At 42.6% G+C, this 17,866-nt stretch overlaps 1 protein-coding gene across 16 annotated transcripts in view; it reads left to right on the forward strand.

Annotated features, from left to right (window-relative positions):
* LOC126377791 (twitchin) overlaps window positions 1–17,866 on the forward strand; it is a 157,227-nt gene that overhangs the window by 93,494 nt on the left and 45,867 nt on the right. For 15 of the 16 annotated variants that reach the window (XM_050025614.1, XM_050025624.1, XM_050025609.1 and 12 more), the window contains 28 exons: window positions 154–317; window positions 724–859; window positions 1,276–1,400; window positions 1,868–2,024; window positions 2,303–2,500; window positions 3,174–3,433; window positions 3,851–4,001; window positions 4,452–4,733; window positions 5,301–5,441; window positions 5,827–5,985; window positions 6,185–6,323; window positions 7,009–7,172; window positions 7,499–7,643; window positions 8,409–8,577; window positions 9,089–9,356; window positions 9,795–9,955; window positions 10,528–10,669; window positions 11,541–11,649; window positions 11,995–12,199; window positions 12,536–12,803; window positions 13,346–13,506; window positions 14,132–14,276; window positions 14,385–14,537; window positions 14,744–14,872; window positions 15,068–15,258; window positions 15,792–15,906; window positions 16,375–16,570; window positions 17,513–17,731. In XM_050025614.1, coding sequence (XP_049881571.1) covers window positions 154–317; window positions 724–859; window positions 1,276–1,400; window positions 1,868–2,024; window positions 2,303–2,500; window positions 3,174–3,433; window positions 3,851–4,001; window positions 4,452–4,733; window positions 5,301–5,441; window positions 5,827–5,985; window positions 6,185–6,323; window positions 7,009–7,172; window positions 7,499–7,643; window positions 8,409–8,577; window positions 9,089–9,356; window positions 9,795–9,955; window positions 10,528–10,669; window positions 11,541–11,649; window positions 11,995–12,199; window positions 12,536–12,803; window positions 13,346–13,506; window positions 14,132–14,276; window positions 14,385–14,537; window positions 14,744–14,872; window positions 15,068–15,258; window positions 15,792–15,906; window positions 16,375–16,570; window positions 17,513–17,731 — 4,852 coding nt within the window. The remainder of the gene's footprint in view (window positions 1–153; window positions 318–723; window positions 860–1,275; window positions 1,401–1,867; window positions 2,025–2,302; window positions 2,501–3,173; window positions 3,434–3,850; window positions 4,002–4,451; window positions 4,734–5,300; window positions 5,442–5,826; window positions 5,986–6,184; window positions 6,324–7,008; window positions 7,173–7,498; window positions 7,644–8,408; window positions 8,578–9,088; window positions 9,357–9,794; window positions 9,956–10,527; window positions 10,670–11,540; window positions 11,650–11,994; window positions 12,200–12,535; window positions 12,804–13,345; window positions 13,507–14,131; window positions 14,277–14,384; window positions 14,538–14,743; window positions 14,873–15,067; window positions 15,259–15,791; window positions 15,907–16,374; window positions 16,571–17,512; window positions 17,732–17,866) is intronic. The other variant, XM_050025623.1, reaches the window with a different exon arrangement.

A 17,866-nucleotide genomic window follows, 5' to 3' on the forward strand; every position in this document is an offset into this window, starting at 1 on the left:
GTGTTATGAAATTAGAAGCTGTGCACGTAAGGTTTTGCGAATAGCCAGATCTTAGAAGGAACTCGTAAACCACTTGAATTCTGATAAATTTAATCCAGTTCAAAGTCTTACAAAATACTACCTACCATATCTAACCGCCCAACTTCCTCGCAGACATCCCCGGCAAGCCATCGGTGCCGACCATCGAGGACTGGGACGTGGACCGCGTGGATCTCAAGTGGGAGGCGCCCAAGAACAACGGAGGCGCGCCCATCACCGGCTACGTCATCGAGAAGAAGGAGAAGTTCGGACAATGGCAGGAGGCGCTTACTACCACGGTAAGATATTTGTAACTCAAACAGTAGACGGAAACTTACCGCAAATTCGCAACCAGCGAACGCGGCAAGGACGAAGCCGATGCTGATATCACGGTAAGATATTGGTAGCTCTATTAACAGTAGACACCGTACTGTTGCGAACCCCTAAAGTGGTTGAAGTGGTTGCGGTGGAGCAATTAGCTTATTTATTCACTATGTGAGATATGGTTTGATCCGGGTGACCACATTCACAGTATGGTGACGAGTGCCCTCTGCACCAGTTCCCAGGTGGTATAGCCGAGCTGCATTGTGTAACGGATGCAGCAGAGACTTGGTTACGGGAGCTTAAGCTGGATATTTGATCCAAGCAGGATATTTTGTTTTTGTCTGCCAATAATAATAATAAGCTTATTTATTGTTTCATCAGACGCCAGAATGCAAGGCGCGTGTACCAGACCTGAAGGAAGGAAACACGTACCAGTTCCGCGTGCGAGCCGTCAACAAGGCGGGTCCCGGTGAGCCCGGCGAGCCTACGCAGCCGCACGTTGCTAAGGCGAGGTTCTGTAAGTATCTACTAGTATTTAGCCATTATTTTTTATGGTCAAAATCGTCCTGTGGATGGTCACCGTGGTCCTGAAGTACACCAGCTTGGTTCTCAAACGGGGAGCGACTGTACGAACACCGATACCGGATATTTGCCTCGACCATTATAGACGACGATACGGCTCTCCACCTGCCACGTTGGTCTAACAGAAAGTTCGGTGAGGTGTGGGTACTTAGTTCATCATGCGATGGATGTACCTCTGACTACCGCATTTGGGATGTAGTTGTGGGCTTACGTTAAAATTTACCCACACAGTAAATGCCCTGCAAAGAAATAATCGCCAACTGACAAACAACCAGAAATTTGACAATTCCTTTCTTCCTTTTCTTTGACTCCGTTTTCTATAGTGATTTATTAATGTTTGTTTGTCTATAGTGAAACCACACATCAACCGCGACAAGATGGTGGCGATCCGCGTCCGCGCTGGCACCACCATCAAGTTGGACGTCGACATCAAGGGTGAACCTCCACCAACCAAGACCTGGAGCTTTGCCAACAAGGTAGCGTTATATGTCCAGTTGTTGATTTCTCAAATGGATATAATATTCGGGTCCACAAATTTTAGTCTTTTGAAGGAGAGTTATATTTGGACGGATTCTCTGACGCATGTTTCTGACAAACGGCTCCTTAATCACCAAAACCTTCATCGATAGCACGACGAACGTCTATATTAACGAAATAATCTTTCGCTGAAAGTACTATTCACCTATTAGTGGCACTACGACAGAAATATTTGCACAGGTTGCTGAGCGCACTCCATAATAATCATATCATCATAAACAGCCTACATATGTCCCACTGCACAGGCCTTCCCTCAATCAACCGGAGGGGGTATAGACCATACTCTACCACGCTGCTCCACTGCCGGTTGCTGGAGGTGATTTTATGACTAATAGCCGGGATCAACGGCTTAACGTGCCCTCCGAAGCACAATAAATCAACCAATATTTGTCAATTTCCTTTCCAGGCCCTGGAAACAGGACCAGGCATCAAGATCGAGAACGAAGACTACAACACCAAGATGCAGATCTTCGACTCGAGCTGGAAGAACTCCGGAGTTTACACGCTCAAGGCCGAGAACGACTCAGGCGTTGATGAAGCCACAGTTGAGATCACTGTTCTGGGTACGTATTGCTTTAAGTATTGCGTCCTTTCACTTTGAAAAGACTCACAAGTAATTATTCTTATAGTTTTCGTTTTTAATCTTTAATCAAAACCTTATTAGTATTAGTTTAGTTTTTAAATCTTTTGCTTTTAAAGAAAGATCTTTGACCATTCTTTTAAAATAAAACGGCTTTTTGTGCATGTGCTTTCTTAATTATTCGATTTGTAAGTATTGAAAGATCCTTGCATAAAAAACTTTTCCAAAATCATGACTGAACTTCCCCCACTCTTTCAACAGACAAACCAGGCAAGCCAGAAGGCCCGTTGGAAGTCTCCGACGTTCATGCCGACCACGTCAAGCTGTCTTGGAAGAAGCCCAAACACACCGGAGGGCTGCCTCTTAGCGCTTTCGTGGTGGAAAAGATGGACACCCTCACTGGAAAGTGGGTGCCTGCTGGTACTGTAGACCCGGATAAGACTGAGGCTACCGTTACTGGTAAGTTGTTATTGCTTTTTTAGGATACCGAACCTCAAAAGTTAACCGTATAGGATCTTGTTGTTGTGTCCGCCTGTCCGTTTGCCTATCAAGACGTTTTTCTCGGTAACGCGGTATCAAGTTGAAATTGCCATATAATACTTATGTCTACGGTCTCATGATTTAACGGTTTCTCATTAGCATATTATATATTATTGCCTCATCATCATACGTCCCACTGCTGGGCACAGGCCTCCCCTCAATCAAACCCCCAAATAGCCAAGTCAACCTATTTATCAAATATTAGTCTGACTGCGAGCGCTATGCCACGCGTTATGCGAGGTCAGACGTGCTGGAGAAGGCAAGTGTAAACACGAGTTCAAAATAATGTGCTGCGGTCAGACTAGTAATAATAATAGAAAATATTTTATTTCGCAAATATTACAGTTTACACATACCGAGGTTTCCCAGTAAGTTGTCAAGGACACTTGACAACTGAAGTGAACTGAAGACATCAATAGAAATGATAGCCCAACAGCGCCCAGAGATTTTTATCACGTCTAATAATGAATTCCAAGAAGGCCCGTATTTTGAATGAGGATCCTTAACAAACTTTCTACATTATCGGCATTTTTTTAAAGAAGTGTTATTACTTTTTACACCATGTCTTGAAACATATATTTTCCTCCAACAGGCTTAGAACAAGGCCACACTTACCAGTTCCGCGTGAAGGCCCTCAACGAAGAAGGCGAGTCAGAGCCTTTGGAGACAGACCATGGTACTTTGGCCAAGAACCCATACGATGTACCGGCGCCGCCTGGTCTACCCGACATTGTGGACTGGGATGAGAAGTCAGCTAAGCTCAAATGGGAGCCGCCTATCAGAGACAATGGTGCTCCTATTACTGGATACATCATTGAAGTCATGGACCGCGATCGTGGTGAATTTGTTAAAGTGAGTTATTTATTTATCTTAAGCGCAGATTCATGGTTATTATAGAACCGCCAAACGCCTCTGATGACTCTTGTAATGACTAAGTACTTACTTCGCTAAGTAGTACTTACAACCAACGGCTTAACGTGCATTCCGAGGCACGGATTTTCTTACTTTCGGACAATCACCAGGAATCAGGTGATTAGGGATCACAAAGTGATTTCTGTGATTATGTCCCCACCGGAATTAGAACCTGGGACCCAACGCTCAAGCACAGGACACTATTGGTCTCGTTGACTTACCTTATTAAGGCCCGGATTTCAAGGCACAATAGTTATCCAATGGGTTTTGGATATGAACCTCACCTTAAAAATTAATAGTTTTCGATCAAAAAGTTATACTTCATGTGCATAACACGCATGTTTTGTCTACTCATAGGCCGCTGAAATCCAAGGCAACATCTGCCAAGGCACAGTGCCGAAGCTGGAAGAAGGCAACCAGTATCAGTTCCGTATCCGTGCCGTCAACAAGGCCGGACAATCCGAACCTTCGGAGAATACGAACTGGCACACTGCTAAGCCACGATTCTGTGAGTATTTTAGAAGATATTATTTGTTACCTAAAGTTTTTATTGGAATATTCAGGGATCCTATCACCTTACTCTGTCATCTATCACAATCTTAATCTCTGTGACTTGATTCATTTCATTTTTCAAGGAATACACAAAAAAATCATAAGATGTATCTTTCAAAAAAATCTCCGTCGTTTTTTTATAGCCCTGGAGATCTAAAAAGGCTACATGAAAATAAATCGTCTAAGAAGCGATATTGCAATTTGACATTTGCGCATAAGTGCGCAATGTCAACACATGTCAAATGTCAATATTGCTTTTCTAGATGGCAGGGCACTGTGATCCGCACAAATCCACGGCTCATATGACTACGGAAGTGAGATAGCAATATTGCTTAAAATCTCCCTAATTAGAAAACCAAGTTTTATGAAATTACTCAAATGTGTACAATAACATTTCCTTCAACAGTGAAACCCAGAATCGACCGCACCAACCTCAACCCTCTATCCGTCAAAGCTGGCCTGCCGGTCTCTCTCGACGTCAAAGTCTTTGGCGAGCCCCCAGCGACAGTAACTTGGTACTTCAAAGACCAGGAGCTGAAGAACGGGGAAAACTTGGAGATCGTCAACGTGGATTATAACACCAAATTCCTGATGACCAAGAGCAAGAGGGCCAATACTGGAAAGTACGTGATTAAAGCCAAGAACGAGGTCGGCGAGGATGAAGCCGAAATCGAGATTACTATTCTTGGTGAGTTTAATATTGATACGTTGGTGTTCTTTGTTGTTTATGTAATTACTGTTAGGGTCCCATTTTTTTGAAGATCGAACACCCATAAATGAAGAAATCGCGCGAGAATCGTAGGATATTATTATTTTCTCATTAGCAGTCAAAGTTTTATGAAATAAAACCACCGCTAGATCACGATGTACAATTCCGCTGTCTGTGAAAAAAATAATCCATAAGACACATAGTTCCATAATTGACCTATGTTATGCAATTAAATTGCAATCATAATTATTAAATTAAGAGCCACGCTCTTGTCGGTGTAGCATTCTCCATGCTACTTTTTTAGAGAAAAATAGGGCAGTGGTTTTCCTCCTGCCTTCCGCCCAAATTTCAATAACTTACATTTTTTTATCAAATGGGTTGGGTCTTGACACCATTCTGCCTCTTGCAAAGAGTCTCTGTGTAAGCTCAGGCGCCTGTTCAATCTTAACATATATGGCCAAATTTTATATCAGAAGCACTCGTCTCAAAATTTTCAACCTCTCAACATTCAACTTCATTCATACTTCAAACTGTCTTCTCTATCAGGTAAACCATCCAAGCCCAAAGGCCCGTTGGACGTCGCAGACGTCACCAAGAGCGGCTGCACGCTCACCTGGCAGAAGCCTGAGGACGACGGCGGAGCGCCCATCGAGTACTATGAGATTGAGAAGCTTGATCCGCTTACTGGTAAGATTACCCACATTAGCTGTTATTATTGAGTCATTTCAGGTGAAGTCACCAGATTCAGTTATATTTCTAATGAAGAAGGAAAAAATATCTTTTATTCTGCGTTTAACACAGCGTGGTCATGCAATGTAGAATACTCGTATACCATATAATTCAAACAGAAACCCTTTAATTGCTTTCATTTTACGGACAATTATCTGATGTGTCTTGTCTAGACACACACAGTCACAGTCAAAAGAAGATATTTTAGAAGAGAGTTTTTTTTAAATATCAGCTTTGGCTCCGGGCTTACTTATTGACTACTCGTAAGGGAACACGGGTATTTATATTTGTACGTTAATGACATTGACAATCCTATCTCTTACTTAACCTAACCTTTCTCCAGGCCAATGGATCCCATGCGGCACTGCGAAAGACTGCAAGGCGAACATCACCGGCCTGCAGGAAGGCAAGCCGTACAAGTTCAGGGTTAAGGCCGTCAACAAGGAGGGAGAGTCCGAAGAACTGGAAACTGAGAAGCCTATCATTGCTAAGAATCCGTTCGGTGAGTTTTGTCTTGCGATAAATCGTCTACTACTTCCACCACTCGTATGCTTTTACCTTCATCAACTGTTTCGTGGAAATCTGTTCCCAGCAGGAGATAACAGTATTTAAGAGAACACGAAAATTCCACTTCTCAAGCCAGTTACAATCAAAATTTCCTTAAAAATGTTGTGACATTAATCTTAACCCTTCCCCTACAGACGAACCTGGCAAGCCCGGTCGTCCGGAGCCCCGCAACTGGGACAAGGACTTCGTGGACCTCGAGTGGTCTCCGCCCAAAGAGGACGGTGGTGCGCCCATCACCGGGTACATCATTCAGAAGAGGGAGAAGGGTGGCAGGTACGTGCGTTAAACATAGTTGTATGCTCATTCGGAGGTAGAGTTTGCTTTAAGGCCAAAATCCACCGAAACTTTGGGAAGTTATACAGGATGTAAGTGACATCGTAACGAAAACTTTGAGGGATAATTCAGACTATGAGCCTGAGTTGACGTTGATATCAAGTGGAATTTTCCTTATTCCTGTATAGTAAAGAATATTTTTTCTCTTTTTCACGCTGCCTATTTTATTGAAAAGTTGGAGTAAGTATAGTTTAATACAACATACTAAGTTTTAACGGTTTTTAATGGTTTTCAAACGTTGAAGTAATCTTTACGTGATTTTCAATTCGTGTAACAGATACCCAGACATTTTAAGAAAAGGTATTACTAAACATATCTTGGCAAAAAATATCATTTTCGATTTTAATCACAGCGTCTGTTAAAAAAGACAGTAATACAGTTTTCTCGATCATTATAGACGGCGATACGGCTCATCAAGTTGTTCTAACAGAAAGCTTGGTGAGGTGTAGGTACTTACTTCATCGTGCGATGGATTGCATACCTCTGAATCACCCAATTGGGATATAGTCGTAAAAAAAAACCAGTTTGTTATAGATTAAAACTCCTTTCTTTAGAAATGAGAATTTTATAAAACTCTTGACCCCGACTTATCACAGTTTTACTTATAATGCCCATTTAATTGCAGATCATGGCAAGACTGCCTGCGCACGTCAGGCGACAGGCCGACTGCCCACGTGACCGACGTGGAAGAGGGTCACGAGTACGAGTTCAGGGTGATAGCGGTCAACAAAGCCGGGCCCGGAGAGCCCTCCGACCCGAGCCGCTCTGTCATCGCCAAGCCTAGATTCTGTGAGTATTCTTCATAAGTTCTTCAACTTTTGCCAATGGATAATCAATTCGTTCGTGCAATGTATTGTTCTCGCCGTACCAAGATATCTTCGTCTGCGCGTTCTTTTTAAATTGCAGTAATAGTTGTAGCTAATGTATTAAAAAATGAGGAAGACCAAGAAGAGCTCACATGGAAAAAAATAAAGAGAAGCCGAACGTCGGGTCTTATAAGGAAATTAAAGAATTGGCCTTTGCTAGACATGAGTGGAGAATGCTACACCGACAAGAGCGTGGCTCAAATATTACTGGAAAAAATCTGCTTACTAAACGAATGTGTCTTCTTCCAGTGGCACCTAAGATCGACCGCAAGGATCTGCAGAAGAGGAAGATCAAGGTGGGCCAGCCTCTCAAGTTCGAAGCCGACGTCAAGGGTGAGCCGGAGCCCAAGATCACTTGGACCTTCAACGGCAAAACTCTTAAGGACGAAGACAGGTCAGTGATAAGTGGCCAGAGTCATCATCTTCACCTATCGGGATAAAAAAATAATTCTCACGGTCGTCTTATCGATTTTGACGTTAAATGTCGTTTTCTCGATTGGTGCTAACATGGCAAACCAAGACTTCGTATGTTAGGTCGGTGGTATAGCAACTATCAATCGACGTCGCCTGATCCATTCTAGCATCGATCGATCAGCAATCGATTGGTCTAGTAGAAACTATCAGTCGAAGTCGATTAATCCATTCTACCACAAATCGAAGTTGTCGATCGCCGATCAATCGCTTGGCTTGGTGTGATATCAAAATGCGATGACACATCAATCCAAACGTCTACTCGAAATTAACTCGTATGTGACTTGGGTTTTGACCATCTGGAGTCATCATCACCCTAGCATTATCCCGTTTTTAACAGGGTCCGCTTACCTAACCTGAAGATTTGACAGGTTCGGTTTTTTACAGAAGCGACTATCTGTTTGACATTCCAACCCGCGAAGGGAAAATCAGCTCATTAGGTCACATACCTCCGAATATGCGTTTCTCGGGAATGTGGGTTTCCTCATGATGTTTTCCTTCACCGCTGAACACGTGATCATCATTTACGATCCAAACATGAATTCGAAAACTAATTTGATAATCATTGGGTTAGACCTGTGCTGGATTCAAACCTGCGACCTCAAAGTGAGAGGCAAGCGTTCTAGCAACTTAACTGGGCTACCACGGCTCTGACTATCTGCATTAATAATAGTAATTCCCATCCCAGGTTGAAGATCGAAAACAAAGAGTACCACACATCGTTTGCGCTGCAGAAGTGTACTCGCGCCGACACTGGCAAATACACGGTCACTGCTACCAACGACTCTGGAACTGACACCGTCGAGATTGAGGTCGATGTCGTGAGCAAGCCTGCCAAGCCAAAGGGACCTTTGAAGGTTGGTTTATTACATACATACATACATAAATTCACTTCTCTTGCTTCCTCCACATTCATCAATCGTTTCATACATTCACGCCGGTTCAGAGTACATCGTACTAAACCTTTTCTATTATCTCCAATTTGGTCAATGTAAGTCCTTCTTGGTCTTCCTCTGCCAGCCCTACCAACGTTCGCTTTATATACCGCTTTCGTAATCCTATTATTCTTCATCCGCTCTACGTGTCCAAACCAACTTAACATTCCCTTCTCTATATTAGTTACTAAAACGTCTTTTCCACCAGATCTCTCTCTTATCATACTGTTTCTGATGTTGGTTTTTCAACACTAATATCGTCGCCTTATAGTTTATTGTTTATAAAATTTCAATATCAAGTAACTAGATGACCCGGTGAACTTTGTATCACCTTTTTCCACATTATATCACCATTTAAACCTGCCCTGGACTTCCATAAAAGACCAAAGACCAAATCGGTTAACATTCTAACCCCCAAAATGTTCCAATCCAGGTATCGGACGTGAAAGCCGACGGTTGCAAGCTCAAATGGGAGCCGCCAGAAGACGATGGCGGCGAGCCGGTTGAGGCATACGTCGTCGAACGTATGGACACCGAGTCCGGAAGATGGGTCCCTGTTTGCACTACTAAGACTCCTGAGGCTGACGTCACAGGCCTGAATGAAGGCAAAGACTACCTCTTCAGGGTTAAGGCTGTTAACCCTGAGGGAGAGAGCGAGCCGCTAGTGACGGACACCGCTACTACGGCTAAGAATCCTTATGGTGAGTTGATGTTTACTTCTTTACCTAGAACCGGTTTCTCAATATTCAGATAACGTCTATACCGTTAGATAGAAAAAATCGATCGACCTAATATCGACTGATTGTCACAACACTAGCTTACGTACTTTAACGGATTCAATTGTTACCGCGCATTTGCCGCGATTGTAAAATGTTATCTTATTGAAATATAAACTCTAATTGTTTTGAGCTGGTCTTTCTGTTTCACAATACGTAGAATAATGGCTTCCAATTTTTTTGAGTTTTGGCAAATAATTTATCGTTTATTAAAGCAGTTAAGATAAATTCTCATTGGTGCAAGTCTGGTACCGGGATTCTAACTGACGAGCTCTGTTGTCTTGAACCACAGGACCATAGTGGCAATGATAAGTCAACAACGATAAAAAATATATGATTACTAAGTAACCAACTCCTCCCCAGGCGAACCGGACCCACCAGGCAAGCCAGAGTTCAAGGACTGGAGCAAGGACCACGTGGACCTCAAGTGGGAGAAGCCCGCCAACGATGGCGGAGCGCCCATCACAGCTTACATCGTCGAGAAGAAGGACAGGGATACCGGCAAGTGGGTGAAAGCTGCTGAGGTGAGTGTTTAGTCACACAGTCTATACAGGGTGTTAGTGACATCGTAACGAATACTGACGAGGATGATTCAGCTTATGATTCTGTATTAATTTCAACTGGAATTTCCTATTGGAAAATTTATATAAATTTTAGTGTTTTTTTTTTATTATTTTCAGTTCCATACTTTTGCGACGAAAATTCCACTTGATATTAACTCAGAATCACGGTCTGAATCATCCCTCAAAGTTTTCGTTACGTCACTAACAATCTGAATATGTCCCACTGCTAAGACCTCCCATGGAAAGACACTAAATCCAAACCTTTGACCACAATATCACTTCATGGTAAGTGATGATGTGGTCTAGGTCCTAGGGTGGGTGGGGTACAGTCATGCGCAATATCATTAGAACCACTTTAGAACCAAGTCGCGTTAACATATTTGATATTTAGTGAGACTTATAGTTTAATTTGTCCAAAAAGTTAATGTGACATGGTACTAAAGTGTATACATATTCATGCTCGTGACCGTACATGCTTACCTAGAAAGTGCCTATAAGTGAGTTACGTCTCAACCAGGACTCTTTCTCCACAGGTACCCGGTACCAAATGCGAAGCTCGCGTCCCGGATCTGATCGAGGGCAAGACCTATCAGTTCCGTGTGAAGGCGGTCAACAAAGCCGGTCCAGGCAAACCCTCCGCAGCGTCGGAGAGCCTGCTCGCTAAGGATAGGTTTGGTGAGTATTTGTGTATATTACATACATACATACATAAACTCACGCCCGTAATCCCTAATGGGGTGGGCAGAGCCACAAGTAATCAAAGACAACTTGCAGCCATTGTTGATACGATGTCGTAAGCTGGATATGATGAACCTTATGGTGATAAGGGATCAGCCCATAACATTAGTCCATCATGTTAGATGACACAATCCCTCTGTCGGTTTTTACGACATGCCCGGGAAGACAAGCAGCTGAACGTTTTCTATGTTTTTTATTTGCTCCCAGAACAGCATAGAAGCAATTTGTGTATATTCATTGCAGTAATATGATCTTAACTCCCTGTCCGACTCGATTGCCAATAAGGCCGAACGCACTTTGGATGCGACTCTTGTGGATGTACATACGAACAGTTCCCACCTTCCAAGTGTTGTGAGAGTGCGTACACTGGGTACGAGTTGGTTGCCATAGAAAAATGTGTGTACGTATGTCTGAATCGTATTTAAGGTGTCAATCAGCTTACAATAGGCTACTTGACAACCTAGTCAAATGAGATACTTTTTACGAAACGTCAAAATGAAAGTTTTCTTTGGAGTTTGTATGGAAATACTATGCTGTTACGTCATCAATAAAAACAGTCAAAAGTATAATGAGATTGATTTTTGATCACCTCAGACTGGCTTTCTATTTTTAGATTAGCATTTTATAATTTATCTTTGATCCAGTCAAATACCCTATTCAGCTCAACGATTTTGACCACAGAACAGATTTTGACCCTGTTGGCGTGATCGACGTTTTATCTCTTGCAGCTGTCTAACTGTAATTCGGGCTGCTTTGCTGCTTATGTCTTGCATCATCGAACAGAAACTAATATTATTTGTCTCAACAGCTCCACCTAAGATCGACCGCACCAACATGCGTGATATCACCATCAAGGCTGGTCAGAACATCCGTTTGGACGTCAAGGTCAGCGGTGAGCCGCCACCATCTAAGACTTGGTAAGTTATTTGTAGAAATACAAAATGGAAGAAAGTCCTAAGATTGTAAGCCAAGTGAGGGCGCGAATGGTACTGATTCCAGCAGACATCTCCTGATTTTATTTTAACTTATACATTACATAAATAGCATATACAAGTCCCACTATTGTGCACAGGCCTCCCCTTAATCAACAGGAGGGGTGTTATGTGGAAAAGACAAACACTAGGCATTAAAATACTTCGGAGGCGAAATAATTTCGACCCAAAACTCCTCTCGGTTTTAGAGGAGTCCGGATAACTGCCTTTTCGACGATTTCTTTTTCAACATCCCTTAACCAATTTCTAAACCCGTATTCATGCACCCAGGTTCCACAACAAAGAGCGTCTCTCGACCAGAGACGACCTTACTGTCGACGTAGAAGACTACAAGACTAAATTGTCAGTAGTGGTCGCATCTCGCAAACACAGCGGCACATACGTGCTGAAGGCTGAGAATAGCAGTGGCAAGGACGAAGCTACTATACAAGTTATCGTGCTCGACGTGCCTGCCAAACCCGAGGGACCACTTAAGGTAAGAATTTACGACAGATGTCTAGATTTTATGTTATCCTTATAAAATACCTACCTCAAACATTAATAAGATTTACGAGCGTGAATTGATGACATGCCGATTTTGACAGATACAAACTTATTTTGTTTGACTTCAAGTCACAGAAACTGACAGTGCATTTTTTCCAGCTAAATGTGTTTGAATGTCAAAGGCCTTTCTGTTTCAATTAGCTAGAAATCATTAACGAGAGTAACCAGTCATCTGTCACGCTGGTCTAAGTCGACAGACGTTCCCATGTGCTGAACATGTACCTGGTATAAAACTCATTAACTTACTCAAAAATTTCTTCCCAACCAGATCTCTGACGTGCACAAGGAGGGATGCACGCTCAAATGGAACCCGCCACTAGACGACGGTGGAGCTCCCATCGACCACTACTTGGTGGAGAAACTTGATACGGAGACAGGACGCTGGCTGCCCGCTTGCAAGACCAAGGACCCTAAAGCAGAGATTGAGAACTTAGTACCAGGACACGAGTACAAGTTCAGGGTGTCCGCTGTCAATAATGAGGGTGTTTCTGAGCCTCTTGACGCGGATCACTCTATTATCGCTAAGAATCCGTTCGGTGAGTGATTTTTCAGTTGTTTTTAGATTTAAAGTCCGTACGACCGATTAGATCTCGTTTTGTTGCCGTTCAATTTTTCTACTCTTATGCATTACTCAAGCGACATTTCCCAAGTTATACCACCTCCCAACACTTTTTGACAATTTTGATAATGCATTTCATTTCCTTTTACATACCATTTATTGTACAAAAAAAATATATATATTACAAAAAACGAAGGAAAGACGCATTTAGTATTTTGATCGCAACAAAACACTCAAACAAGGATAATAATTAGAAGATAAACTCAGTTTATACAACATCTATAACAATAAACATGTCAATAATACAAAGAGATAGCGCTTGGTCGAAACAATGACAGTACAAGTTTTATAGAAGCTCAATTCTCTACATTTGAGGTGTACATACGCGGTTATTATCATAATTAAAACACATAATTTCGGGTTCTTACCGCGTTAGAATCAGGAATCTGAGACTCAATTCTCTATCCAAATTATCCAAGAACCCTCTTCGTTCTCTAAATGTTCTCCACTAACCCTCAGACGAGCCCGGCAAGCCAGGCACACCAGAAGTGGTGGACTGGGACAAGGACCACGTGGACCTCAAGTGGGAGAAGCCCATCAAGGACGGTGGTGCTCCCATCACTGGGTACATCATCGAGAAAAGGGAAGTCGGGTCGCCTAAGTGGGTGAAGGCTTGTGAGGTGAGTTGTGAAGTTATTAATATTATGGTCGTAATGCCGACAGTCCTTTTAAAATCCAAACTCCATCGTTTTACTATTGTGTCTGGAAACCTCGGCTTTACGAGGTTATGGGACTGAAAAACTTAAAATCTGGGGGGGTTAAAAAGGCCATATTTGGGTGAATATCAAAATGTGTCAAGTTTGGTGGCGAACTGTCATAATTTTTTTCGTGAAAAATTGGAATTGTCATGTATTTTTTTTTTTGAATTTTCATGTCGGTACGGAGGATCCTTTTGGATCGTTTTCATGTCGGAACGCAATTTTTCACGAAAAAATAATATGAAATTTCGCCACCAAACTTGAAGTTTTGATATTCACCCATTTGTGTTTCATCTAAAAAAGGAATAGTGCAATTTGACATTTATAAAAGTGCGAACAATGTCAATAAATGTCAAATAGCTTTTTTAGATGAATTGGGTAGTTTCCTAGGTCAAAGATAAATTATGTAATTCTGTTTATTAAATAAAAACAGACCTAAAGGTGACAAACGTTTTCTTTTTTTTGGACGATGAGCATCAATAACGTATCGAACCTGACACTATCCGATTATAATGCGCATTTTAAAAGTGTTTTTTTACTTCTTCAGGTCGGCCCCAACGACAATGAGAAGGCGACCGTCCCGAATCTGGATGAGGGTGTAGAATATGAGTTCAGAGTTAAAGCCATCAACGAGGCGGGACCAGGAGAGCCCAGTGATGCTAGCAAGTCCGTCGTTTGCAAGCCAAGGAGACGTGAGTGTTGGATCTTATATGCTACTCTTTGGATTTCGACCTCTATTTTGGTTGCAAATGTTATGTGTTGAAAAAATAAATAAAATCCCAAATTTGCCTCTCATCCAGTGGCTCCCAAGATAGACCGCCGCAACCTTCGCACCATCAAGGTCCACGAAGGCGAGCCCATCTCTCTGGACATCAAGGTGTCTGGTGAACCGGCGCCTGACGTCACGTGGACTCTGAACGGCAAGAGTGTGCTTGACGGCAGCGGTTTGAAAGGTGAGTAGAATACTGTTTTATTATTTTTAATACCTTTACTTCGTTCGCGTGAAACCCTACTTTTGTGTGCTACTGTAGTTGTTCTTACTTTAGTCTGGCAATATTGAATATAGCGCGTATAGCATTTTTGTATGACGACTTTTGAAAATAAAAACGAGTAAAATCGTCTTTATTTGCGTCGATTTAAAACTTGTATTTATTTCCAGTGATAAACATCCCGTACATGACGAAGTACCAACACTCGAGCCCGCGCAGGAAGGACTCTGGCACATACAAGATACAAGCTGTCAACAAATACGGACAGGATACCGCCGAGCTGGAGATTATTGTAACTTGTGAGTATTTATATAAAGATCTATCGGGGGGGTTGCTAGGTCGATGGCAGAGAAAAGCAATCCTGGTGTCTTGACGAAGACTTATTGAACCTCCAGAGGCCCTTGACACGGTCCATGTCAAGGTACTGTCACAGTATCCATTGGGAACTGTCTAATCTTGCACAAAAACCATCTCTAAATAAAACCTCATTTCAGCGAAACCCGAGAAGCCAGAAGGCCCGCTGGAAGTGTCAGACATCCACAAGGACGGCTGCAAGCTCGCCTGGAAGCGGCCCAAGGATGATGGCGGCGAGCCTATCGAGGCGTACCTCGTCGAGAAGTATGACCCCGAAACCGGTAGTTGGGTGCCCGTTGGCAAGACGCTCGGCAATGTGCCTGAGATGGAGGTGAGATGTTGTTTGCTGTGTCTTCGATAAATATGTATATTACAGAAGGAGATAATGGTTGACTGACTAACTTAGCAGCGTACTGCCCAAACCACTGTGTGACACCTCTTACCTCACCGAGCTTTCGGTGAGCCGTACCCGTAATGAAAATTGTACTTAAGATAAATTAATAACTCATTGGCGCAAGTCCGGTATCGCGGTTCGTTTCCGGGCTCCCCGATTGAGAAGAGAGCTGGAAAAGGAAAATGTTAAAATTTATGGCAAGCACAAGTTTTGTGCTTTCAGAAAGATTCAGCGTGGATAATGGCCAGTTGTTGGCTAATTATGATCCCGGATATACTATTTTATAATATTGTAGTAAATTGTCCTAACCATTTGTTTCTATGTGTTGGGTTCCTAATATACCTTTTAGGCGTGTTCAAAAGGTAAAAAAATGAAAATAGTAAAAACGTAGATAGCTGTAAAGAAGACACACTCAATTTAGATTAGTTCCAAAACGGTTTTGCAACACTGAGTAACTTTTGTGACCGCAGGTGGATGGCCTGATCCCTGGTCACGAGTACAAGTTCCGCGTGAAGGCGATCAACAAGGAGGGCGAGTCCGAGCCGCTCGAGACCTTCGGCTCCATCGTCGCTAAGGATCCCTTCAGTAAGTATATTCTTTCCAAAGTTAATTACCTTGTTTTAAAAAGGGAAATTAGTAGCCAATCTTTCGTTTTCGATTTTCGAATTAATTCGATTTCATTTTTGGATGATAAATGATTATCACGTGCTCAGCGGTGAAGGAAAATATCGTGAGGAATCCCACATTCCCAAGAAATGCATTTGTGACCTAATCTAAGGTTAGACAGGCAGTCGCTTCTGTAAAAAATCGGACCTGTATTTTGTTGTAGGTTAGGTAAGCGGACCCTGTGAAAATCGGGATACTGCTAGGAAGATAATGATGCTCTGCGCAGTGATTAGTGCTGATGAGGACTCAAAGTACAAAAAAATCACGCATAGACGATAGAACATCCTATAGCGGCTGCAATATTTGTGAAAAATGTACTAACTCACCAAAATATTAGTGGAGACAAATATCTTTTAAATAAACCTAACCTTTATTTCTTTGTCGCAGCTGTACCAGATGCGCCATCAGCTCCAGTCCCAGACGACTGGTCGGCCAGCCATGTGGACCTCAAGTGGGAGGCGCCGATATCGGACGGAGGGTCACCCATCATTGGTTACATCGTCGAGAAGAAGGACAAATACAGCCCATTGTGGGAGAAGGCTATTGAGACACATTCTCCTACGCCCACTGCTACTGTTAATGGGTAAGTGGATTGTGTTGAACGTTGTCGGTAAATCCACTTTTAAAGTCGTAAGACTGAATGTCTTTTTAATCCAAACCCCTTTGTTTAACCATTGTGTCTGGAAATTTCGGCCTTAGGAAGTTATGTCTGAAAGCTCAACTAGTCAAATCTTTAGGTTAGGGGTTTAGGGGACCCTGTGTAAATAGAGATAGGTAAGTACGGGATGACGATTAAGTCTTAGAAGAAAGTAAAGAGAATCTATTGAATGTGTTCCGTTTGTCGTCCTGAGCCCGTTTGTGGCTACAGTCACCTCTATTTCACATCACTAATTTAAGAGCCACGCTCTTGTCGGTGTAACATTCTTGTCTGACAAAGGCCAATTCTTTCACTTCCTTATAAGATCTTAATCTGTTCCATGTAAGTTCTACTTGGTTTTCCCCCTTCCTCTCTTTTCTTGGAGCTTCCGTTCTATGATGTTTTTTTTAATAAATTCGTAAAATCTTGCCTTTATTTACCCACCCCAAAATATAATACGAGTAGCTACTTGAAATAGAGAGTTTCTACGACATCTCGATCGGAACAATAACCTACAACCTAGTAGTTGCAATCTTCCGATCGAGTTGCTTAGACACAACTACTACAACTACATTACTTTGTTCATATTTGGCCGTAGCACTCAGCAATGCTTAGGGAAACTCACAAAGAGAAAATTAAGTCGAAAAAGTTTGACTCGGGCGGGATTTGAATACGCAGCTATTGTCATCAGCATTATGGTAACCATTCCACCACCGGGTTCTCAACCTGTTCATGCGAATTAACCCATTGTGAGTGTTTAAAAATTGATCAAACCTATCTTATGATTCCAATAGCACGAGTGCAGTGCTTGAAATTTGTCTTTTGATAACTTGTGGCTTGGTTTCCTCCTTTAGAATCTGTTTCTAAGAATAACATTTCTGTCAACAGCCTGATCGAAGGCAACGAATACCAGTTCCGCGTGATTGCGATCAACAAGGCCGGTCAGAGCAAGCCGTCTGAAGCGAGCAAGAACTTCGTCGCCAAACCGCGGTTCTTGGCACCGAAGATCGACCGGCGCCATCTTCGTGACGTCACCATATCTGCTGGGTCCACACTTAAGTTGGAAGCTGCTATTACTGGCGAACCCGCGCCAGCAGTTGAATGGAGGTGAGTGATATACTGAGTCACTTAATACCATACTTATGTCACCTATTGCTGATAAGTATCTTATGCAATAGTGGTACAGCGGAATCACTTTGTGGGACTGTCCTTTGGCTAGGATATTCCAGGCTGAATGGCCTG

This window comes from Pectinophora gossypiella, chromosome 24 (assembly GCF_024362695.1).
Source record: "Pectinophora gossypiella chromosome 24, ilPecGoss1.1, whole genome shotgun sequence".
NCBI lineage: Eukaryota > Metazoa > Arthropoda > Insecta > Lepidoptera > Gelechiidae > Pectinophora > Pectinophora gossypiella.